General features: G+C 34.6%; 1 protein-coding gene and 1 long non-coding RNA gene across 2 annotated transcripts; one reads left to right on the forward strand and one right to left on the reverse strand.

The window, feature by feature from the left end:
* The first annotated feature begins 626 nt into the window (after nucleotides 1-626).
* Nucleotides 627-27,647, forward strand: LOC123703122 (nuclear pore glycoprotein p62-like). The gene is made up of 13 exons (XM_045651013.1): nucleotides 627-829; nucleotides 991-1,041; nucleotides 1,368-1,466; nucleotides 9,032-9,150; nucleotides 9,551-9,635; nucleotides 12,896-13,023; nucleotides 21,334-21,457; nucleotides 21,802-22,881; nucleotides 23,341-23,428; nucleotides 24,721-24,892; nucleotides 25,754-25,923; nucleotides 26,611-26,722; nucleotides 27,397-27,647. Exons 1-13 carry the CDS (start codon nucleotides 763-765, stop codon nucleotides 27,553-27,555), a joined length of 2,454 nt encoding a protein of 817 aa, XP_045506969.1. The 5' UTR covers nucleotides 627-762; the 3' UTR covers nucleotides 27,556-27,647.
* On the reverse strand, nucleotides 7,284-8,314 carry LOC123703123. Its single transcript, XR_006752954.1, has 2 exons — nucleotides 8,047-8,314; nucleotides 7,284-7,818 (listed from the first exon to the last, which is right to left on the reverse strand). It is a non-coding gene; the product is annotated as an uncharacterized LOC123703123 (long non-coding RNA).

Here is a 27,647-nt window from a genome sequence, read left to right on the forward strand (position 1 = left end):
AGGTAAAGTCACGAGCAAATGCTAGTAATATATATATATTCAAAATGTACAAGAAAAGCGCTTTCAAATGATACCAAACACGGGATATTTATCTTAACTTTATTTTTTTACTTTGTATGTTTTGTCCGATAGAGGACGCCACATTAGATTTTGTGAAACCCTATATAGCCTATAACCAGCGGACAATTAAGACGCTTCTAATGATATGTCATTTGTCAAATTCTGATAAGTAGTTTAGACGTTACGAGGGAACAGATGAACATACATACATACATACATACATACATACATACATACATAGCCTGTCAAAATCATAACCCTCCTTTTGCTTTGCCGTAGTCGGGTAAAAATAGATCAAAGCGTTATAAACTGTATTAAATAAGTTATTAATAGATATATTTTTAGTTTATCCTGGGTAGCTTGCAACAAATATAACTACATAATAGGCTAGTAATGAGTCTCACATCTCAGTAGGTATCGAGAAAGGTATGCGGGAAATAAAAATAATTAAATATAAACGCTATGAACTTAATTACCTCGTATCTAGTACCATAAAAAAGAAAAAAACCTCAGAAAAAAACAAAACCCCACCAACATGTCAACTTCAAATCTCCTTCAAAGTCAAAAAAACGGCGCGTTGTTGACAGTAATTATTATACGTTGTGGTACCTACTTATTTATTTGTGATTTGTTTAATAATAGTAGTGTATTTTAATTGAAAAGCGATTTCTAAGTTAGTAATTATAAAATTCAACATATAAAATGAGTTTCACATTCGGCCAACCAACTACTACGGCAGGCGGCACTTTTGGCACCTCTCCGGCTCAAGGTAATTTTTATAGTTTTGGAACTCATTTTTCATTATTTATTCTATTTTTATAATAGATCTATTAACGTTATTTGTACCTTTTATATCTGTTTGAAGGAGCTTCATTTATTTTCCCTACTATAACCTACAAATGTTTTTACTTTTTACTTTAAACATTCTAGGGTCGCTATTTGGAGGAGGAGATGCAACCAAAGCGTTCCAATCGCCAACAGGTAAAGTTTTTAAACACCAAATTGTATTTGAATAATATGTATTGATAAGTGGAATTGCATTGAACTTATTTATTGGTTTAATTCTCTTCCATGATCAAAGAAAGATAATAACAGAATTACTACCAAGAATCAAACCTATAGCTTGATTTTTTTGCCTATTGACTCAATTTGTCTCTAACAATTTTCATTATTTGCTTAATAAAAATGAATGTTTTTCAGTTCAATAAAAATGATCTGTCTAATAAGTAACAAGAACAATTATTCATATTTCAATACATATAAGATATCAATATCTTTAAAATATATAATTTTATTTGCTATTTTAGAAAACAAAGGTGGTTTATTTGGAGGTGGGGCAGCAAGTACACCAGCATTTGGAAGCTTCGCTTTTGGCGCTAAAACTACAACCACTACATCCAGTTTGTGTATGTATCTTAATTATTTACTATTAATATATTAAGTATTGTTGAGGTAAAAACTTGCATTAATTATTTTATAAAAGTTTGGTACAGTACAATTCAACCTTAATATAAAACTAATTAATTGTAAAACCTTTGTAACCACAATTCTGGCAAATAAATTACAGTGTAAACTCTATATAACGACACCGAAGGGACTGTGCATTTTATGGCGTTATATAGAGTTGTTGTTAAATGGAGAGAATAAAAATCAGAATTAGAAAAAGAGAAAATTTATTTCAGACTAGTGTTAGTAGTTATGTACATAAAAAAGAACGACGAATTTTTTTGGAAGATTTTCCCTCGCCCTCAGCTTGGAGGATTTTTTCCTTGTTTTTCCATATTGTGGACACGGTAGAGTGACTAAATCCAAACGTTTGCCAACATCACTTATCTTCTCTCCCATTTCTATTGCGCGTATCAATAAAACTTTTTCGTCAATACACAATGATTTTCTTTTACTAGCCATGTTTACAGTTTGAAAGTTTGTGAGCAACAAAGAATATACAGTACTACAAGTGACCTTAATGTTTCGACCCGACCCGTGGGAACAAAAATGAGCGAAACCGTAAAACCAACTGACAATAGCTTACCCGATAGGTCAGATAAAAATAACCCTAAAATTATTAACACAGCAACTTTTCCACAAGGGAATATTCATAAATAGGCCAAGATCCAACTCCTTTAGCGGAACATCTAACCCGGAAGTGAATCGAACAAACCTAAAAAGCACTGCTAGAGAAACAAGTAACAACAACAATGCACATCACACTACACAAGACCAAGAATGGACACAAACCAATAGTTCTAAAAGGCAAAGATCTAGCCCAGAGCCAACTCAGCGCAGTCACAAACAATGTAAACTAAACTACTGGCTGGCAGCGCCAGGAATACCAGTGTCTAACAGTTTTAATGAACTAGACACTGAGGAACCTACACTGACGACTGAAATATCGCCTACGCTCAAACCATCAAGACCTCCTCCGATGTTCATTGACAAAGTTAGTAACATCCAACCCTTACTTCAACTGCTTGAAGAAGTCGCGCAAGGAGACTATGAAGTCAAAGTCCTACGTAACGAAAGAGTAAAGATACAACCTAAATCAGCCGAGTCATACTCTACCATCTACAAAGAGCTTCGGAAGAAAAATACAGAATTCTATACTCACCAACCAAAAGTAGAAAGAAGTTTTAGAGTTATTCTTAAACACCTCCACCCATCTACTGACAAAGAAAGCATCAAAACAGCCCTTGAAGAATTGAATCATAAAGTTCGAAATATCTGGAATATCAAAAACAGAATATCAAAGCAAGCTCTTCCAATGTGGAGCATCGATCTGGAGCCTCATGTAAACAATAAGGACGTATATAAAATTAGATCCTTACTCCATTGCCGCATAGTCATCGAAGCACCAAGACCAAAAAGAGAAATTCCACAATGTTCTAACTGCCAGGAATATGGCCACACTCAAAAATTCTGTCACAGGCAACCTAGATGCGTAAAATGCGCTGAATCACATCATACCTCTCAGTGTCCTCGAAAAGAAAGATCAATCGATGTTAAATGTATACTGTGTAGTGGGAACCACCCCGCCAATTATAAAGGCTGCATAGTGTATCAAGAATTGCAAAAAATTAAATTTCCTGTACCACACCCTATAAGGAAACGAATGATGGACATAAGAACGAGTCAACCCGATGTAAAATTACATAGTTCTAACAGCAAAAGAACTTACGCTTCTGTCACAAAAGGTGCGCAACAACCTAACATTGAAAATAATAATGAATCAACCATAAACAACAAAGTTGGAACTAACGGCGATCTAAACGGTATTCGGGATCTATTAACAACTCTTATGAACCAAATGCTCATTTTGACAAAAACGTTAACCGAAGTCATTGCCAATATCCAAACACATTCACTGCACTAATTATAGGCGTATGGAACGCGAACGGCTTGTCACACCACTCAGAAGAGTTGAAAATATTTCTCAAAATGAACCACATAGATATAATGCTTATCTCCGAAACTCACTTCACATCAAAGAGCTACCTAACAATAACAGGTTATACTATATATCGCACAGACCACCCAGACAACAAGGCCCATGGTGGTTCAGCTGTTCTTATCAAATCGAAGTTAAAACACTACTTTCTGGGCTCTTACTCAAAGAATTATATTCAAGCAACAAGTGTAGTAATAAGTGACTGGGTCAGCGATATTACGGTTTCAGCACTATATTTACCACCAAGATACACTGTAAAAGAAGCAGAATTTAACGACTACTTTCAAACGCTTGGTCACCGTTTCATTGCGGGCGGTGATTATAATGCAAAGCACACTTTTTGGGGCTCCCGGTTGATATTACCTAGAGGGCGAGAGCTTCTCAGATGCATTCAAGCCAAGAATCTCGAAGTTGTGTCTACTGGACAACCCACCTATTGGCCATCTGACAAAAATAAAATTCCGGATCTTATAGACTTCTGCATCACCAAAGGAATCCCCAAGAACAACATCACCTGTCAAGGTTCCCTAGATCTGTCCTCCGATCATTCCCCAATTCTAGTAAACGTTCAAACTGTCGCAGAAGCACAAATAGAAAAATGTACACTACACAATAAAAACACCAACTGGCCACTTTTTAGGGAACTTGTTGATAAAGCATTCACTAATCAAATCTGTTTAAAATCAGCGGATGACATAACAAAAGCAGTGGAGTTTTTCAATAGTAGTGTACAAGATGCAGCTTGGTCGTCGACCCCGCCATCGAAACCTCCAAGGACAGATAACCTTGTCCCCAGACACGTACTTCATAAGGTCGCCTTAAAAAGAAAGCTACGTAAACAGTGGCAAGAAACCAGAAATCCCAATACTAAAAAGCAGCTTAATCATATCATCAGAGACTTGAAGCATACACTAGATCTAGATCGTAATGTAAAATTCAGCAATTACCTATCGGGACTGGATTCCACCGCTTCCTCAGACTACTCCTTGTGGAAGGCCACCAGAAAACTAAAACGACCCGTCAGAATATCACCCCCCATTAGAAAAACAGATGGAACTTGGGCCCGAACAGACCAAGAGAAGGCTAAGTGCTTCTCGAATCATCTTACGAACGTTTTCTCTCCTCACCCATATGAAGGCCCATTAGATCACCTGGAAGTTGTCAACAACCTTCTGGGCGCAGATATGGATACGGAAAACCCCCCGCCCAAATTCTCAAAAAAGGAGATAAGCAATACTATAAAGTGCTCTAACCCAAAAAAATCACCTGGTTACGATCTTATCACCAATCGTTTATTAAAAGAGCTGCCTGAATCGGGAATGATCTACCTAACGTCTCTTTTCAATGCCATAACGAGGCTACGATTCTTCCCTGATCAATGGAAGGTTGGGATGATTATTATGTTGCTTAAGCCAAACAAAAAACCTGAAGAGGCGAAGTCATATAGGCCCATAAGCCTACTACCGATCGTTTCTAAAATATATGAGTCACTTCTACTGACACGCCTGCTACCGATACTCGCGGAAAATAAATTAATACCAGATCACCAGTTCGGGTTCCGCAGCAAACATGCCACTGTTGATCAGGTACATAGGCTCACGAAAAAAATTATGGAGTCCTTGGAAACAAAAACATACTGCTCTGGTGCTTTCTTGGACATATCCCAGGCATTTGACCGTGTATGGCACGATGGCCTACTCTATAAAGCTAAATACTTACTACCAAGTTACCTGTATGAACTTATAAAATCATTCCTGGAAAGAAGACACTTTATTGTCCTGGAAGGAGAAGCGTTGTCCGAGCTGTGTCCTATAAAGGCGGGAGTCCCTCAGGGCAGCGTGTTGGGACCTGTACTATACCTGCTCTTTACTGCCGATATACCGACACCCACAACAGTCATCACAGGTACATTTGCCGACGATACCGCTATCTTAGCAACGCATAGTGACCCAGTAATAGCCTCAGAGATACTTCAAAAGGCACTTAATGAAATCTCCCAATGGCTCAAGAAATGGCGTATGAAGGCAAATGAAACAAAATCTGTAAACGTCACGTTCACTTTGAGAAGAGGCTTATGTCCCGCAGTAAAATTAAATGGCATTGAAATTCCTCAAGCTGACCATGTGAAATACCTCGGAATTCACCTTGACAAGAGATTAACCTGGCAAAAACACATCTTCACTAAAAGAAAACAACTTGGGCTACAGGCTAGAAAACTGCACTGGCTCATCGGTGGAAAGTCCCAACTGTCCCTTGAGAACAAAATATTAGTATATAAGGCTATCCTAAAACCCATATGGACATACGGGATCCAACTTTGGGGAACCGCGGCCAATTCCAATATTGAGATATTACAAAGATTTCAAAACAAGATGCTAAGAATAATGACAAACTCTCCGTGGTACATACCCAACGAGCTCCTCCACCATGACCTAAAAATCCCTACTGTGAAACAAGAGATCCAACGATACGCAAAGTCATATAAAGACCGCTTAGCACACCACCCTAATATTCTCGCCCAGACCCTTATGGGCGAAGATCATCAAGCACGACGACTGAAACGAAAAATACCTCAAGATTTAGTCCGCACACAGTGACCACACTGTTATAATGAGGATGTGACACAGGTCACATACCGTGCATGCCAATAATGATATGTCCAACATGCCGCTTATTGTCCCAAGCATGATGGAGACAGATCGCAGCAAAATAAAAGATTAAAAAAAAAAAAAAAAAAAAAAACAAAGAATATGATAACGTTAGATATGAGCGCCGACAGTCAAACTGTCAGCGGCGGCGCGCCGACTTTTCGACGTCGACGGCGGCGGCGTCGGCGGCGTGACCTTCACATACCTAATTTCTAACTGAAGAATCCAACTAGCTTCTTACCTTCATTAAAGAAAAGAAATGAAACAATAATTTACGTATAATTAATATTTATTATAATTTTCACGTGACTAATTAAATTAACCAGATGAATTTAAGAAGAAAAAACAAAATTAAAATCTTTCTCTGACATTCAGTAACTTAGCAGCTGTTAATTGATTAGGGAATCTTTTTTTTTAGTCTACTGACAATGACAGGTTCATCGTCGTCACATTCTTCCAGCAACCTTCTAATTTCAGATTTAAAAATCATTGTGGTTTGTGATTCCGAGCTTAGGATTTCCACTATCGTCTTGAATTTATTAAAGAACGACGTCAAGCTGGTAATTAAATTGTACTCGTTTTCGTCTAATAATAAAGAACTGCGACCTATATCAAGCAACATGTCTCTAATCGGACGGCGATTTGCATTGTGGTTGATGCTTGTTAGCATCATAAGCATGCTGTGCCACCTTGTTGGTGTACTTGTTTTTATTATAGGAGGGGCGCCGGTTCCAGAACTTGTCAAAGGCTCTTCTACGTGAACATCAATCGATGAATCTTCATCATCCGAGTGGTTTATATCAATATCTAAAAAAGATGCGAGCAGATCACGCTGTTCTTTGCTGGCAGCGGCTTCTAGTTGAGGAGCTCTATACCTCAAGTGCTAGACTATCTTCTTACATTTATTAATAAGGCAAAGAACCTCATCAGTGTTCTGAATACCATCTACGGTGACCAGATTATGCAAACCATGTCCAAGGCAAAGATGATTTTTCATATTCAGTAAATCAGCGGCTCTTTTCATATTACTGCCAGAGTCGGTCACAAGGACAATATCTTTTTGTGGAATCTGAAATGTACGTCAAAGTATTTTGCGTCATCTATCGTAATCTTTTCACCTGTATGTTTTCCAGTAACTTGTTGAGTAGCTAACGTGAATTTCAAAAGATTCATCTCATGGGAAATGTAATGGAAAGTGCAGGTTATATAATTACGTCGTCTAAATTGGTCTGTCCACAAATCTTATGTTAATGCACCAAATCTTATATTTTGTTTTTTAATAGTACTCTGTACATATGCCAACATACTGTTATATACATCTTCTAGCCCCTCTCTAGCAATATTATGCCGTGAGGGTAGATCGTCATCAGTCACAATAATATTGTATTTTTTGAAAAAGTCAATCATGGCTTCGTCATTTATGCTGTCGAATGGCAATATTGATCTGGCAAACCATAGTGCTAGATCGCGCGCCAGCATCCATTTGTCTTTTTTCCCACCAGCTTCACCACTTTTTGTTACTGGTTTCGATTTTCTCTGTACGGAAAAAAATCTTTAATATTTGCTACTTTTTTTGTGTGCGTATCTTCTAGGTTATGTTCGTCCTTTAAATGACGTAGTAAATTGCTGGTGGCTATATTTCTACTGTAGGCCTTGACGAGTGCTCTGAAACAAAATTGAAGAAATTTTGTTTATCAAGCATGCATGCATATTAGAATATACGATTAATCAAGCATGCCTTAGAATAGACGATTAATCGTAATCATTTCATCACTAGTTAAAACCAGGCACTAATAAAAACATAAACATTAAAATATTAACCTCATATAAAAGCTATCAGCATGTTAGTAAGTATATGATTATTTAAAAATAATAGAAGTTATATAAACTTACTTGGAAAATAGTACATCGCAATCTTTTTCTTTCTCTCGTGTCAAACATGCGTCACAAAACACTTGGTCGCCGAACACTATTCGTTTTCTTCCATCAATATTAATAACTAATTGACCAAAATAAATCCAACAAAAACTGTGTTTGTTTGTTGATAACTTGGACAATACAGAAATAGTAACGTCAAAGAGTTTCGTTTTATAAACGTTTACGTCTAATGCCGCCATTTCGTCAACATTCACGCAGTCGTGCGTTCGATTCGGTCCGCGTGTTTGGTTACACTGACCAAGTGACCAGTGACCGGGACCGAGCGCTCGCTCGGCGCGCCGTCGCCTACTGTCGGCGGCGACGGCGCGGGGGGAATCACGGCGGCGGCGGCGCGCCGGCGCAGCGCTCATATCTAGATAACGTATAGATAATCCAGGACTCATACTTATTAGTCATGGTCAAAAACAGTCTACACATGCAAGCAATCCCAATTTGTAAACAAAAGAACGAATTTCTTAGAAAGTTCGGTATGAATGACGTCGAGTTTATTACTTAATTGTTGTCGTTATTGAGAGTGAGTGTGATGCTATGTAGAGTGTATCATTGTATGGTAGATAAGCTAAACCAACCAAAGGCAATTGATTTTGACGCTTTAGAGAGTTTGTCGTTAAATCGAGTGTCGTTATATAGAGTTTACACTGTATTTCATTTCATTTCAATGGAGGCTCGGAACATTATACAATCCGATGCGCAGAGTACGCCGCCATTAAGTTTGAATCGAACTATACATATAGTAATTTTAAGAAGTTTTCACAAATATGAATAAAATTTAATCTTATTACTTCATTTCTGAGTCTCCACTTTTCTGGAACACCATCCATCAATATCAACCAGATTTACCATCCCCTAAAAGTTAAAAAATATTGAGAACATCACCACTTAAAGAAAAAAAACCTTAATTTTCCATACAAAAGCATTATATTAAGTTTCTTCATTTCAGTTTCAACACCCGCTCAAAGCACACCAGCATTTGGTGGTAGCAAACCTTTAAACTTTAGTTTTTCCTCACCTCCAAATCAAAATGTCGGCAGCCCTGGCTTTGGACAACCGGCCAATCAGGTAATTTTAAAGTATTCTTTGGTATTAATAATATTTGTGTATTGATACATCTTATAGTATGTAAGGTGTTAGTAGCGTGTATGTATGTTTACTGTGTATGATTGTGATTAAAGGAACGATAAAAGGAATGAATGGCTCTGTAATATATAATCTTTGATCTTAAATAGCCAATAATTTTATGATTAAGTAATAAGTATTCTACAATACAATGTGAAAATTCAACATTTGTTTGTAAATAACTCAATCTTGAAAATGCATGTACAAATTTTGGAAGATACATATCCTGTTTGTGATTTCATCTTAATTTATACAGTTATTTTAAATCTGTTCTATGTGACAACTCAGTTATACACTTGCATCTAAATTCTAACTACCATGTATTATAATTATCAATTTGCAGAATGCCGCCCAAAACCTGTCTTTCGGCGCCAACACACAAGCACAAAGCACTCCTGCTTTTGGTGCCGCTGCTACCACTACACAAGGTAATATTCTAATCTAGACACGCGGCAGCGTGTCAAGCCGAGTTCAAGCGAAGAGAACTGGCGAGCAGCAGCCGTGTGTATATTTACACGAACCATTTCGAGCCACTTTTCACCCCCTTATAACTCGAAAACTATTTGAGTTAAATAAACCAAATTTGGTACATATCAAGAGGACCTCAAGATAAACAAGAACCTTAAATTTCATAAATACAGATTAAACAGTTGCGTAGGTATTAATATCCAAAAATCGCAATTTTTAAGACTGACTGACTTATAGACATATACAAAACCTAACCCACTTCCAGATGACCTAGAAAGTTCAAATTTTGTAATCAGCTAGGTAATAGTGAGTGTACAAAGGAAAAAATCAGAAAATACTGAATTTATTTGTATTTAATTTTTTTTTCAATGACATTAATTTTGTTTGTATGGAAAAATGGAAAAGTTTAAAAAAATAGAAAATAGTATATTCACCTTACTAGTCTTAAAAAATAGATCAAAACTAATCAGTGGCCGAAAAAAATTTTGAAATCCATCAATAAATGACTGAGATATAGATTATTGAAGTTTACATGTTTTAGGACGAAACATCTGTAGATTTTTTTTTTTTTTTTTATGCTATAGGATAGCAACCGAGCAGACGCGTCGCCTGGTGTTAAGCGATACACGCCGCCCATAAGCATCCACTCCACTGGGAAGTGGATGTGTTGCTATCCTCAAATGGATTTGGAAGCGCCTCTGACATCACACTCACTCGCGCTAGTATCGCTAGGGCGGATTACTTCGATTGCATGATTTCTTTATTCAAAACTGTTATTAAACGTAAAATAAAAGAAAATTGTAATAAAAATATTGCTCATACAGTTAAAAATAATATATAATTTTACATATTCACATTTATTTATTCTTTATTTATGAGTGTTTAGTTTAGTTTTAATTTCAGTGTAAATAAATAAATAAAAATCTTTATTTTGATTTAAACATGGTATTCAATGGTGATACAATTATATTAATAAAGCACAAACATGTTCAGCCAATACAAGCATGCAAAAATAATTACCATAAATGGTGTAATGGAAGAAGGCTTCGTCGAAGGTCGAAATGATTTAATTTGCGTAATATTAATATGAGTGAAACATCTTTAGGCGCGTTTAGAGTAAAATTTTAAGATCGCGTCATGGCAATACCGTAACGTCATGGAGTAAGGCGACGATTCTTCTACAACGATCTTTGCATCTTGGTAATAGTGTGTGTACAAATTCACGCTGGATGTTTGGAAAATCATGTAATCTTTTAAACAGAAAATTAGTTTAAAAAATTGCAGATAATGACGGGGCAATGTGCGCTGACATTCATAACATATAAGAAAATATAGAAAACTAGCGGTCCGCCCCGGCTACGCCCGTGGTACATATTTCGCAATAAAAAGTAGCCCATGTCCTTTCTCGGGTATCAAAATATCTCCATACCAAATTTCATGCAAATTGGGTCAGTAGTTTAGGCGTGATTGAGTAACAGACAGACAGACAGAGTTACTTTCGCATTTATAATATTAGTAAGGATAATACTAAACAAACCATACAGAGAAACCGCAAGAAAAAATAAAAAAATCGTATATAAAAAGTATTATATTCATAAAGTAAATCAAATTTGCAGAGTAATTTTCTGTACAAAAAGTAATGATATCCCACCAAAAACATAAATGTAAAATTTGGAGCCGAGTTCAATCGTTGACTTATTTGCCAAAAAAAGAAATGAGATCTAAATGTGTGCCAAGTTCTGCAGACAGTCCAGAATTTTTTTTACAAAGATGTAAGTATTAAGTTCTTAGGTTGACTGAAAACTCAATTGTTTTATTTTCCCTTAGAGAACAATGTTTATTCCAAAATATAACTTTTTTAATTTGAATAATATAATTATTTTCACAAAGCAAACAACAAATGACCTATTGAACCCCATAATTTGATGAGGCTAGTTTTTAGAACCTCACAAAATATAAACAGTATGTAAAACTAGCCTCATCAAATTATGGGGTTCAATAGGTCATTAGTTGTTTGCTTTGTGAAAATAATTATATTATTCAAATTTAAAAAGTTATATTTTGGAATAAACATTGTTCTCTAAGGGAAAATAAAACAATTGAGTTTTCAGTCAACCTAAGAACGTAATACTTACATCTTTGTAAAAAAAATTCTGGACTGTCTGCAGAACTTGGCACACATTTAGATCTCATTTCTTTTTTTGGCAAATAAGTCAACGATTGAACTCGGCTCCAAATTTTACATTTATGTTTTTGGTGGGATTTTATATATATTCTATTTAATAAATATGTTCAAGTCTTTATTAATCCATACTAATATTATAAATGCGTAAGTAACTCTGTCTGTTACTTAATCACGCCTAAACTACTGAACCAATTTGTATGAAATTTGGTATGGAGATATTTTGATACCCGAGAAAGAACATAGGCTAACTTTTACTGCGAAATATGTATGTACCACGGGCGAAGCCGGGGCGGACCACTAGTATAGAATATAGAAAACTTAATATCATGTCTCTTAGGGTCGATTTTTCAATACTTAGTTAAAACTTATTCATCGAATATTGTATTAAACAACCATTTTAAAAATGTGTTACTTGCCCACTTTTTGACAGTTTTTAGGTGATATCTGTATATTATTGTGTAATACTTTATTGGACGGATAAGATTTAACCAAGGATTGAAAAATCAGCCATAGATAATAGATATGTAATTTGTTTTATCAGGCATATTATGTATGCTCTCAATAATTTATTTGCAAAATTGTAGAGAGCATTATTTAGTTTCCTGTCATACAATAGCAGATTAATATGTATTTGCACAAAAAACAGATGTGTTATTTGTATTATTTTTTTTTATTGCCTTTAAATGATTTTTAAAAATACATTTTTGCGCGTCTGTCGCATCAGCGCGTTTGAATCCCGCCTCGTGATCGAATTTTTTCTATAAAATATTCTATTTGTGTATTTAATACAAAAAAAGACGTGTGTTACTCGGGGACTGCCGCGGTAAAGCTATTGCATGCTATGCCTTCAAGCCACACTTCCGCCCGTCAGAATGGGGAGCGTGAGGATTTTTCGTTACGGAATTTCTGGATTCGGTCCCCGCGCTCAAGGCCCGGTATAGAAGCTATGCAATAGCTTAAAAAAATGTCTAAGGCATTTTTTGTTATGTATTTATTTTAGTAGTTTATAATGCAAAATACATTCTCAACTTGCAGCATCAAGTGGAATATCGTTCGGTACACCGGCCGCTACGACAGGCGCGGGTTTTGGCTTCGCTAAGACCACGGCATCTACATTTAGTTTTAATACACCCACTTCTGGATTTTCTGCACCACAACCTACGGTAAGCTTTTTTTTTTTTTTTGTATTAAAAGAAGGATTTAATTGTATGGAAATAATTTGGGTAATGAAAATTGTGAAAGTAAAATTAATGAAGAAGTGGAAAATCTTAGTTTAAACCGTAACCAATGATATTATATATAGAAACAAGAGGTAGATACGTTACCAACGCACCAAAACGTAAACCGTGAATTGGTCCTAATTGGGACCAGTGGAATCAGTCAGATTGTGACTTGTGACAGCGAACGCACATGCTGATATAAACGTTAAAATTATCAATAATGCCTTCTTGTGTGTTCAGAAAGTGCACAAATTACGATAGTAAAATAAAGAAAGATAGAGGGATATCATATCACAGGTAAATGTATTAAAATATTATAATTTTAGAGCAAAAATAACAATTTGCAATTATTAATGAATGACACTTGCTTGACACTTGTATTGAAATAATGAAAGGGATAAAACATTGCTTCAATCACTAGTGTGACAAAGCTAGCGCACACTGTGTTCAAAGATTATCATGTAGATACGATTATTGAATATAGAACGGTTATTTTATACTTGTAAATATGTACTTGATTATTTTTATATTTAAATCCACACAGTGCATGTAATTAATAAATATATCTATTTATTATATACAATGAAATCGTGATGGCAAAAATGTTTGTTTGCAAAAATGATGTTGAATATACGTATACATTAAAGAAAAGATTATCGCTACTGACGAAAAATGCTATTTGCTTTTCTGTAAATAGCTATTGAACATAAATTTTATTTGTGTTTTAGATAAAAAAGGCTTATACTTCATCCTTTCTTTTATTTCATACTTTTTTTCATCTAGGCACCACTAATTATTATATCCTACAAGTTGGAGTGATGACCTTGTACGGGTTCCGGGAACTGCCTTGAAACGAATAGCGTAAGATCGGTCCGTATGGAGTTCTATAAGGAGGACTATGCTCAGCAGTGGGTGTTTATCGGGTGAAATGATGATGACCGAAAACGAACACCACAGCTAGTAATAAATGCTTAATACAGTTATATCTCCAAAAAAGTTTTTTTCATTTTAATAAAACTTCATAATAATAATTAAATAGTAAATGAAATTGTCACATTTGTTTACGTGTGCAGGAAACGAAACATCTATAACATTGAACCTTCTGTGTCGTTAGTCTATGCCAATTGCCATGGCAACTATTTGTTTATTTATATTTAATTGGTGAATTCTTATGACTTTTGCTTACACCTGCGCGGAAGTGACAAACTATCTGTGTCTTTTTTGTTTATATCATTTTATTATAGCCATCTCTCTTATACAGTCTGTCAATGTAATAAATTAAGTAAAATGAAACTTGTATTTGTGTGTGCCTGACACTGCATATGAAGCATTTTTTTTGGATATATTGTGAGTATATAACGTATCTATACATAAAATATCATTGACCGTAACATTACCAATGGCTATAATATTATGAAACAAACATTGAGATAATATTAATATGGAGACGATACCGCCTACATCACTGATGTTCCACTCAACATACGTCATCTGGCGTAACTGCACTCAGTCGCTTGCTCGCTCATTGGCGCGAACGTCACGCTCATTTTTTATTTGTTTTAAAGTGAAACGCATCAAATATGCCTACGTGTGTGTTACGATATTGCACAAATAATACAAAGAATACGGAAAAGTGCAAAGGAATAACTTTTCATCAGTAAGTAACTAGATAATAATTTTTAAAACTTAGTTATAGCAAAATTTTTGGCGGGCGACATTTTGTCATAGATTAAAAATTTAAGATTGGGCATGAAATAAGTGTTGTTAGTAATATTTGCTGGCGTATATTTTTATAGTATAAAATAATAATTTTACATATTTAGAAAAGCATAGACTGGTTGTTAATAGAAAAAAGGTGAAATCATGAAATATGAAAATCAATTACTCAATCACCAATTTTTTTTTTGTTAATTGATTTTAATCAAGTTTTTAATTGATATTGTATAAGCTACTGACTTGAACGTATAATTGAATTATTATTTATTTATCTGCACTAATATTATAAAGAGGAAAACTTTGTTTGTTTGTTTGATTGTAATTAATAGGCTCATAAACTACTGGACCGATTTTGATGAAAGGAGAATGCCCATTTTTGGTACTGGTTTTTCTCATGCATCAAGACAACAATACTATTAAAAAAAATCTCGGCAATTTAGAGTCCTTCTTACCATCGGAAAATATATTTTGAACAGGGAATGTTTTGTAAAATCTAATAAGACATGTAATTGTTTAGATCCGTTATTATAGATTTAGTGTCCATTACCGGTTACCACGGTAACCAAGCGGTAACTTATTACATTTACTATGGTAAATAGCTAAATGTATTAATATCGATGATTGTTTTCATTGAATTACAAAAAAAAAAAATTAACATAAAATCACTCTTTAAGGTATTTTTTATACACTGTAGGTTGTTTTAACAAAGATAGTGAAGTAAAATAATATAAATATGTATATATAAAAAAAAATATTATTATGACATAGCTTGGTAGGTAACCAGTTATTTCTTATTTGTTTCTTTCTTCGAATATGTAGTGAAAAAATGATTCAAACAACAACAACAACAACAACAACATGTAAACCGAATAAAAACTCAATTGGCATTTTTTAAGTATATATTTAGGTTTTCATGAAATCCGTCCCGAAAGATTTCTGGTGCCTACCTACACTAGCCAATGAACAGATAGACTTTGTCTGAAAGCATAAGCTCTACGCATAGATTAAATATGTTAATCGAAAAATAACCTTTGGACGATAAAATGTTACCTAAATCACACATAAACCTAACTAAATCGGGGTTATTTAAGTTTTGAGGTTATTTCACATTTTTCTCAATATCTTGAAAACCCCTGTTTTTATCACAAAAAAATCAATTGGTAAAAATCTTTTGAATATCGAAGAACCCTCCAAAACCACTCTGGCATTGACGCAACACTGTACTGTGGTCCATACTTTCATGGGCATTCTCCTTTGGCACAGACAATCTTAAGACCCTGAGAAAGAACATAGGCTACTTTTTATTGCGAAATATGTGCCACGGGCGAAGCCGGGGCGGACCGCTAGTTCAGAGATAAGTAATTAATATTTTTTCTATTCAAGGTTTCCATGTCTGGGCCGTGAAGAAAGGGAAAAATTATTTTTTTTTCTAAAAAAGGCTCAATTTGTAAGGAATAAAACTTCCCATAGCCCTGACTGAACCTAAAACACGAAAAAAATTAAATTATTCCATATGACGTCACTATTTACATCATCCTATATTATATGCCAGATATTGTTAGCCCCGCGTAGTAAAGTCAGTTTATACCTAAAATAAATATTAAGTAAGTACAAAGAAAATTTCAAGTCAACGTGCATGTAAGGAGTGGCACCCAATAAAATAGACAGAATGAAACAAAGTGTCGCCTCTATAGCGGTGAGTCAGTGACATCGCATAATCTATGACTGTCTAGCCGTCATTCGCGCGCCCCGCGCCGCCGCGCTTGGCGCACAGATTTTGTTCGTGGTGTCTGCTCCATATTAATATTATCTCAATGGAAACAAATCCATAATTCATCGTTCGTTAGTGAATCAGAATAGACGTGTATTACTTTTTACTATAAAGTGCTTTGCGATTTTAATAATTATTTACATGATAATAAGAATTCAAGTTGCATAATTAGTGTTTGGTATTTATATCATTTCAATTTACGTTCGAAACACAGCGAGCGTTTCAAGCGGGAACAAGACAATTGCAATTTTTTGTCCTGCACGCACCGTAGAACGACTCATATTCGTGCACAAATTATCCATTGCGGAGTAAATATGAGTGTACGCCGATCGCCAACACGTTTAACCAGCAGTGGTGCAGTGGGTACTGCCGGTGGATCGCATCCCGATCTATCGAAGCTAAGTTCGTTTTCAACGAGTTCTACGCCAACTGATACTCAAATCACTTACAGAAAACGGAAACAACCGCTAGAACAAGATTGCAGATGTAGTGATGATATGAAGGATATTCGCTCGGAGTTGAGCCGTATTAGTACATTACTTGAAAAATATGTTTGCTCAAACGAACAAATAATAAACAAAATTCATGAAAACATTTCTGAGGTAAAAACACAAATTACCGAAATTAAATCGTCCAACGAACAATCCTTGAATTTAATTCGCCAAAATACGAATCAAATCAATGAAATTAAGTCATCAGCATGTATGATAATTACTGAACAAAACATATTGAAGAGTACTATTTCTCAATTAGAATCCCAGATCAACCAGGGTGAGAGTAAAATAAAATCACTGGAGTTAAATCTTCAATCAATAAATCAGTCATCCAATCCATCGGGTTTTACGTCTAAAAATCAACTACATATAAATGAACACTTAATCAAGGAACTACGAGACAGAAAAAGCCGCGAAAAAAATGTAATTTTTGCTGGTTTCCCAGAATCGACATCTTATAACTCAGAGGAGAGGATATCTAAAGACAACTACGAAATTTTAAAAATTACCTCGCTCATAAGTTCAGACCTACCGAAGCCAGTAAAGATATATAGAATTGGCAAGTATTCACCGGGGAAAAATCGTAGAATAAAGGTTTGCTATGACACAATTGAATCTGCTAAAATAATCCTACGTAACAAAAATAAACTACCCAACAATATTAAAGCTTTTAGTGATCAAACGCCAGCTCAGGAAAAATATCTTAAAAGTTTACAGGATGAACTAAACCGTCGCATTGGTGAAGGAGAAACAGATCTCACAATAAAATACGTTAACGGAATGCCTACTATAAAGAAAATTATGTCAAAAAACTAGAAATAAATTTAAAGACAAACAACCAAAATATCAACTCCTATGAAATACTAGACAGCTATGAAAATTTGCAACTCTCCCGATCCAGGCTTAGATTTATATACTTCAATGCGCGAAGCATAAGAAAAAAAGGTAAACTAGATGAAGTAAAATGTATCCTGAGCTCATTAATAAAACCTATCCACGTAATTCTAATTACTGAAACTTGGATAAATTCTGATGCGCAAGCTTCAGAATTAAATATTGATAATTACACACATTATTTTAACTACCGGACTGACGCAAGAGGAGGTGGAGTCTCAGCATACATCCACAACGATTTAAAACACAATCTTATTGAATCACGATACGAGGAAGGGAACAATTACTTATGGATAAGTTTAGAACGATGTAAAATTGATGTAGGCGTTATCTATAAACCGGGCTATACTAACTGTCAAAAATTCCTTGAAATGTATGAATCGCAATTACAACAAAGGCACAGAGCTATTATTTTTGGAGATTTTAATATCGACTTGTTAACAAAAGATAAAAATACCACACTATACAAATATACTCTTAAGTATAATGGACATATATTACTCAATAAACTAACTAAAAAATACAGCACAAGAGACTCTTCAAAAAAATCTATCATTGACCATGTAAGTACGAACCTTCAAAATGATAATTTTCATTTCGCAATAATAAACTCATGTATTTCCGACCATAAGCACATATACGTAGAATTAAAAAAATATTTACCCCCAAAAAGTGTTAAAACTCAATATAAAGCAATTAATTACGAAAGATTATCATCCCTGTCTGACTCCATAGTTGATACTGAAATAAACAAAGATTATACAATATTAGAAAATAAAATTAAATCTATTATAGATAAAAGTAAGATTACTAAAACTAAATTTCTAAATCTGCCCCGAAAAGACTGGATAAACAAAGCAATTTTAACAGAAATTAACGAAAGAAATTTATTATGGTCTCAACTAAAAAACAACCCTAAAAATAAAAACCTTCAAATAAAATTTAACACTCAAAAAATAAAGGTAAAAAAATTTATTCAAGACACAAAAGATTCTTACTATTACCAAGAATTTACAAGGAATATAAATAAACCCAAGAAATTATGGACTTTAGTAAATAAATTAGCTAATAACAAAACTGTAAAATGTACTTTACCTACTAAATTACTTATAAATTCTGAATATATTACCGAGCCAAATGAAATATGCCAGATATTTAATCAATATTTTTCTACAATAGGATCTCGTGTAGCAAATTTAATACCCCTACAATATCAAACCAACTCTTCCTCAACCTTACCTAAATCACCATCAAAAAAGTACGAATTATCCACTTTTGATCCGTGTACACCTAATGAAATTTTAAAAATTATAAATAACCTTAATTCAAACTGTAGTACAGGTCTTGATGGTATTACCACAAAAGCAATTAAATGCATTAAAGAAAAATTGAATCATACCTTAAGCGATTGTTTCAACCAAGCTATAAGTCAAGGACGTTTTCCGGATTCGTTAAAAATAGCGAAGGTAACTCCTATCTATAAGAGTGGTTCAAAATTTGAACCTGGTAACTATAGGCCAATTTCGGTGTTGCCAGTGTTGTCAAAAATATTAGAGAAAATTTTACACACGAGATTAGAAAAATATTTAGACTCATTTAATTTTATTTCAGTGCGTCAATACGGTTTTAAGCCAAAAAGTAACACTCTGTCAGCGACTATAGACCTGACTACTAAAATAAAACAGAACATTGACGCAAAAAATTTAGTTTTGGGAGTATTTATTGACCTACAAAAGGCCTTCGATACCGTTTCTCACGAACTTTTAATAAAGAAATTAGCATCCATTAACATTACTGGTAAAGCACTAGACATGCTGAAATCATATTTAAAAAATCGATCACAAATCGTTAAAATAGATAACTACAATAGCATTCCCTTACCAATTACGTGTGGCATACCACAAGGTTCGATTTTAGGCCCATTGCTTTTTTTAATTTATATTAATAATTTACAAGATTTAAAACTAAATGGTCATCTAACACTTTATGCGGATGACACCTGTCTGTTTTATTTTGGTCCCTCTATACATGACATGATAAAGCAAGCACAAAATGATTTAAATAAATTAAATAAATGGTTTCAATACAATCTACTAACAATAAATATATCTAAAACGTGTTATATTAAATTTAAAGCTCAGAACAAAATTATTCCACCACACGCTCCACTTAAAATTAACGGTGTTGTATTAGAACATAAAACCCACGAGAAATACCTAGGTTTGCGAATCGACAGCTCTCTAAAATGGAATTATCACATCGACCACCTAAAAAAATAAATTATCAGCACTTCTTAGATCTCTGCGTAATATCACTTCTTGCATTCCTCATAAATTACGCCACACCATCTACAACACGTTAGTCAAACCTCACCTAATGTATTTAATAGAAGTATGGGGTAGCGCTTACAAAAATAAATTAGCGCCACTACAAATTTTACAAAATAAAATTATTAAAACCATTTTTAAATATCCTTTTTTAACTTCTACAAATAAAATCTACGACGATACTAAAATAATGAATTTAAAACAATTATACTTTTATAATACGTGTATGTTCATCCACAAAGCGCTACATAAAAACATAAATACAAATATAATATTCTCAACATCAAATCGCCACTATCCTAATAGACGAGCTAGCTATCTTGCCCTCCCGAAGATCCGAACGAATTATGGAAGGCGAACGGCAACATACGAAGGAGCACGTTTCTATAACGGATTGCCAAGCAAATTAAAAAGTGTAAACTCATTCATTGTATTCAAAAAACAATTAGCGAAACACATCCTGGAAGACCACACGCTCAAACTTTGAATGCAATGAATGAGTACCTCACCTAAACTTATGTTTATAGTATGTAACTTACTCTAAATTTTTAATTAACTAACGAATGATATTTTTTATAAATACCTATGTTTTAAATTTAAGTTTCTCATGTAAGTGACTTAATGTCTTAATGGGAATAAATGTCTTTAAACCTTATAATTTCAATAATCAAAATTGACTTACATTATGATGAAATCAATAAAATAAAAATTTCAAATCCTATTTATAAAAGCGTAAAATGAATGAAATTTACCTTAATCTCATCTAATATATAAAATTCTCGTGTCACAGTTTTCGTTGCCATACTCCTCCGAAACGGCTGGACCGATTCTCATGAAATTTTCTGTACATATCGTAAGTCTGAGAATCGGCCAACATCTACTTTTCATATGTACCACGGGCGAAGCCGGGGCGGACCGCTAGTTTATATATAAAATAATGTTATATTAGTTGAGAAGCCTGATTAGATTTTAATTATTTTGGTTTGTTAAATGTGTTTCTTGTAAGTTGTAGTATAATAAATCCAATATCTATTCAATATTATAATTTCAGGTAACAACAACACAAGCCACGCAAGGCACTAGCTTCGCCACCGGTGCAGCTTTCGGACAGAATGCGTTCGGAAATAAAACCGGTTTTAGTTTTGCCGGAAATACAGCAACTACTACTGCTGCTGGTAAGATTGTATTTTTAGTTGTAGTATAATAAATATGGGTAAAATAGTGTATGTAATTTATTTTATGAAGAGGATTTTTAAATAAGTTCATATTTTTTGTGTATTAATTATGCGTAAAATTCAATTGTCTTACTTAGAAAAATATCTACCTTCTGTAATGTAACTTATAGATCATAGACTATAAGTTTCAAATCTGGTTCTGGAGTTAGGTTTCATTGTTTTATATTCAGAAAACTATAGACTATATTAATGACTAAAAACTAGGTTAAAAAACTCCTTGTGATGTGCAGTAAATCTTTAGTTTCAGCACCAGACTTGTTATAAAAGTTAAAATTTTATTTCAGCGCCTGCTTTCGGCACAACAAGCCAGCCAAGTTCACAAGCGAATGTATCGTTCGGTTTCAACAAACCGCAAACAACACAAAACCAAACCGGTTTTGGTTTAACACAACAGCCAGCACAAACCCAACAACAGAACACGGGTTTCGGTTTAACTTCGCAATCTCAGGCTCAAACCGGTTTTGGAATGACATCACAGCCGCAAACAACACAAAATACCGGTTTTGGATTAACCTCTCAAGCGCAAACACCGCAAAATACTGGTTTTGGCATGACTTCCCAACCGCAAGCGACACAAAACACCGGTTTTGGGTTAACATCTCAAGCTCAGACCACGCAGAATACCGGATTTGGTTTAACCTCTCAGCCACAACAAACATCTCAACCCAATTTCGGTTTAACATCGCAGCCGCAAACGCAAAATACCGGTTTTGGATTAACGTCACAAGCTCAATCAGCTTTCGGGGCTAAAACCACGCAAGCTACCGGGTTTGCCGCGCAAACTGGTTTCACGAGCCAAGCGAATACCGGTTTTCAATCCGGTTTGGGTACAAATGCTACAACTTTGGGTACAGCCACACCTAGTATGGGTACAAATATGAATTTCAGTGGCACTTCTACTGGCCTCACTTTAGGCACCAGTTCGGCAACTACGGGCAATACGGGGCTTAACTTAGGCACAAATACTTCTACGGGACTTAACTTAGCCACTTCAACCGGATTAGGAACTTCTGGACTTACTTTAGGAACTAGTAGTGGTGGTTTGACTTTGGGTACAAATACATCTACTGGTCTTAATTTGGGTACAACTACATCTACTGGTCTAAATTTGGGTACAAGTAGTAGTGGTTTGACTTTAGGTACTAGTACTGGAGGTCTGAAGTTAGGTACAAGTACCGGTGGTCTAATTTTGGGTACAAGTACCGGTGGTCTGACTTTGGGTACAACAACATCTACAGGCATTAATTTAGGTACGAGTTCCTCTACGGGATTAACTTTGGGTACGAGCACTGGACTGGGATTTAGTACTGCAACTACGGGCATTGGTTTTGGAAAACCTAGCACTGCGGCTACTTCTGTTGTGTGTAAGTAATTGTTTTTATTTATTTAAATTTAAAAAAAAATCTCTAAAAGTATATCTATCGTAAATGTTTTTAAAATAAATACTTTTTCGAAATATTATTCGAATGCAGTTATATTCTATGCACGACTATTTCATTATATAATCTATACCTAAACCTGTATGACAAAAATTGTCAAGTTATTGACATTTTTAGACCAATTTCCAGAACAAATTTTCTCGAACATGATTTCAATGAAATTATGAATAAAATATCAGCAATAAATATTAAATTATAGAGTAAATTTCTGAGATCCGTGCAATTTCTAAAATTGATATTTTATTATCTAAACATTATTGATACATTTCTCACTTTGCCTTGCTTGTTTGAACCTATAATTCACTAATAAGTAGCTTTTAAATAAAACTCAACAAATATTCGACTTTATTTGTTAATAAATTAATTATTAATAATGTATTTTAGCTTCCTCCACACCGTCCGGTATAACCGCTCTGGGCAAATCTACAGCATCGACCATGCCTTCGCTAGCTACAACCACCACTACTACTACGTAAGTATTTATTTATTTGTTTAAATAAAAGAATATAAGTTTTGGGATTTATTAAATGAAAATAAAGATATCTATACATATAATAAATCTGTAGAAGGGTCAATTCTGTACATTGAAAATATTGAAAAAATAAATAGCAGGGGGTGTTACTGGATCGATACCAAACCCAAATATGTGATTAAAAATTTTTTTGTCTGTCTGTCTGTCTGTCTGTCTGTCTGTCTGTCTGTCTGTATGTGAAGGCATCACGTGAAAACTAGCGGTTCGATTTCGATGAAACTTGGTATAATTATACCTTATTATCCTGGGCGTAAAATAGGATACTTTTTATCCTGGAAAAATACGTAGAAAAAAAATTTGGGAATTGGGTCCAATAGATATTTATAAGATGTAATTGACAGAGGTACTCAAAATGGAGAAATAACCATCTACGCGAAGACCGACATCCGCGCGGACGGAGTCGCGGGCGGAAGCTAGTTTTTAATAAATGCAAAGAAATTGTGTGTGCGAATAATTTACTATATGATTATTTGTTTATTGCTCTACATTAATTTAGTTTAATGTGATTCTTCTTTCGTTTAAGTACCTACATTCTTTGATGCTTTCCCACACCTTGAATAAAATCTTTCACCGATAAAATTGCGTTTTTATTTATAACTAGCTGCTCCGCGCGGTTTCACCTCCGTGGCTCCACTCCTGTGAGTCGTAGCGTGATGATCTAGCCTATAGCCTTCCTCGATAAATGAGCTATCTAACACCGAAAGAATTTTTCAAATCGGACCAGTATTCTATCCTCAGTATTTCAAATCGGACCAGTATTTCTCCCGAGATTAGCGTGTTCAAACAAACAAACGCTTCAGCTTTATAATATTAGTATAGATTTATAATCATAATTTATTACCTTACTTACCTTTTATTTATTAACTAGCTTCCGCCCGCGACTCCGTCCGCGCGGTAAAATTAAGAAAAATTAAGATTTTTTTTTTCTACGTATTTTTCCGGGATAAAAAATATCCTATTTTATGCCCAGGATAATAAGGTATAATTATACCAAGTTTCATCGAAATCGAACCGTTAGTTTTCACGTGATGCCTTCACATACAGACAGACAGACAGACAAAATTTTTTTTAATCACATATTTGGGTTTGGTATCGATCCAGTAACACCCCCGGCTATTTATTTTTTCAATATTTTCAATGTACAGAATTGACCCTTCTACAGATTTATTATGTATAGGTTTTAATGAAACATAACCTATCTCTACCTAAATCAATATTTTATAAAATTTCAGTTCAATAGCACCTGCAGCGCCCCCACAAGTGATATCAGCGATAACATTCTCTCAACTTGAAGAAAACATAAATAAATGGACGCTCGAATTAGAGGAACAAGAGAAAACGTTTATCAATCAAGCCACTCAGATTAATGCATGGGATAGACTGTTGATTGCTAATGGGGAAAAGGTAAGCTATAAATTATTTCAGACTGTTAAATACTTACTAATATTGTATAGTATTCTGCCCATATTGTAAAACTTTACAAATTCTATGGTAAAACCTTTCTTGAGAACTACGCTATTTGCCAAACTAGACTAGAAATCGGTTCAGTAGTTTTTGGATTTATTGTGAAAAGACGGACAGACACGCCGGGGGATTTTGTTTATATAAAATTTGATTCTTCGATATTGTTCTTTCACGTGAAAAAGTAGCGATTTGAGGACATGCCATTTTCTGTGTCTTGAAATAGTTAGTAATGACGGTTAATAAATAAATATTTCGGGACAATTTTCACACACGGCTCGATCTGATCCCATACGCAAGCTTTCGCTTGTGTTACGGAAACCAGATGGCTGATAAACATACATACATAATTTTAAATAAATACTTATATAGATAATTAACACCAGACACAGAGCAAACATCTATGCCTTCCAAGCCAACCGGCCAGTAATATAGGTGAAATATCTGATTTCCATTGAATACTTGAGTGAATCTGTTTTTGTTACCTTTATGCCAAGACAGACCTATTTGATTCAACTTAAATATAGTAGTAGAATATGATTGTAGCTTTTACTGCTTGAACTTTCAGTAAACAAATATATAAACAAAATCCATACTATAATATTATAAATGCGAAACTAACTCTGTCTGTCTGTTACTCAATCACGCTTAAACTACTGAACCAATTTGCATGAAATTTGGTATGGAGATATTTTGATACCCGAGAAAGGACATAGCTTTTATTGCGAAATATGTAACCACGGGCGAAGCCGGGGCGGACCACTAGTATTGCAATAAGCTAATTTGATCAACAACACATTTCAGATAGTAGAACTAAATGAAGCTGTAGAAACAGTGAAAAGTGAACAACAGAGCTTGGAACACGAATTAGACTTTGTTCTCGGTCAGCAGAATGAGTTGGAAGAGCTTTTGGCCCCGCTCGAGAAGCAGCTCGCGGACGGAGAGAGAGTTAGGGACCCGGAGAGAGAACACATGTGAGTTGGTTTTGTAGTAATATTTCTAAATATATATGTCCCTGTTGGTATACTAAGCTCAAAGGAGGTTATAGTTTTGCATACGCTGAGTACGTAAAAAATACTTATAAAATTCCAGACACATTTTTTTTTTCAAATACATGAATTCGTAACTCTATGTGTACATCCATAACAAGCAACCCGCCCAACTTTTACGTGATCAGTGTATGCAAAACTACAAGATCCTTCGCGCTTAGTGTACCAATAGTGGGACACCCTGTATAAATATATTAAAATCAGTGTATTACAATTAGTATTATAAAAGTACAACAAGTGATAACTGCGTTAAAAACAACCGACTTCAAACTTGCACTTGCAAAATTTACAAATACCTACAGACAAAAATGCTCATAAAATAAAAACTTCAGGACCTATCCGACTAAAATTTTTATGGGACCAATTCGACACAATCCCGCATCGAACAAAAAAAGAATCACGTAAATCGGTTCAGAAACCTCGGAGTAATCGGTGTACATACATAAAAAAAAAAAAATATACCGGCCGTATTGATAACCTCCTCCTTTTTTTGAAGTCGGTTAAAAAGTAGCTCACACATTCTGTAGATTATTATTTTTAAGGACTACATGTTTGTATTATAATTTTGGTAAATTTGTTATTAAATAATAAACTATAATTAATTATTTACAGGTATTCTCTAGCAGAAAACTTGGACAGTCAACTGAGACAGATGTCGGAGGATCTAAAGGAAGTTATAGAGCATTTGAATGAGACTAATCGCAGTCAAGACAGTAACGACCCTGTAAGTATTTTATTTGTTTTTATAAAAGAAGAGCGTGTGTGTCTGTCTATCTGTTTGTTACTCAATCACGCCTAAACTACTGGACCAATTTTCATGAAATTTGGTATGGAGATATTTTGATACCCGAGAAAAGATATAGGCTACTTTTTATCCCGGGAAAATAACGCAATCCCGGAAATCCCACGGGAACGGGGACTATGCGAGCTTTTCTTTGGCTGCGCGGGCGAAGCCGCGGGCGGAAACCTAGTCTACACTAATATTATAAAGAGGAAAACTTTGTTTGTTTGTTTGTTTTCATTGTAATGAATTGGCTCATAAACTACTGGACCGATTTTAAAAATTCTTTCACCATTCGAAAGCTACATTATCCACGAGTAACATGGCTAGGTTTTATCCCGGAAATCCCACGGGAACGGGAACTACGCGGGTTTTTCTTTGAAAACGCGGGCGAAGCCGCAGGCGGAAAGCTAGTGTATAATAAAGTGCTAAAGTACAATGTGTTTATATTAACATTTGACCATTGTCAATATATGACAAATCAAAACATTCAATAATATCATCTGACAATACATTCTGAACCAATGCAATTATTATGAAAGCAAAATATTTCACAAAAATACGCCAAATCCAGAACATTTTTCCGTAAATAATAATTTTTCTCTATTTATTTCCAGATCGTACAAATCGGACGAATTCTCAACGCGCACATGTCTTCAATGCAATGGATAGATAACTCCATAGCACAGATTTCCACTAAACTCGACCACCTTAAAGCAACCCACGATACTCTTAGAAGAGATAACGAAAGATCTTTTCAATTGACTTATAGCTAAATATGTTTTGAAAATAAGATTTTTTTGTTAAAATTATTTGTGAGAATAACTGTGTAAATGTTCGTATTGATTCAGAAATAAATGTGATGCTG

The sequence above is a fragment of the Colias croceus genome, chromosome 25 (genome assembly GCF_905220415.1).
Source record: "Colias croceus chromosome 25, ilColCroc2.1".
Taxonomy (NCBI): Eukaryota; Metazoa; Arthropoda; class Insecta; order Lepidoptera; family Pieridae; genus Colias; species Colias croceus.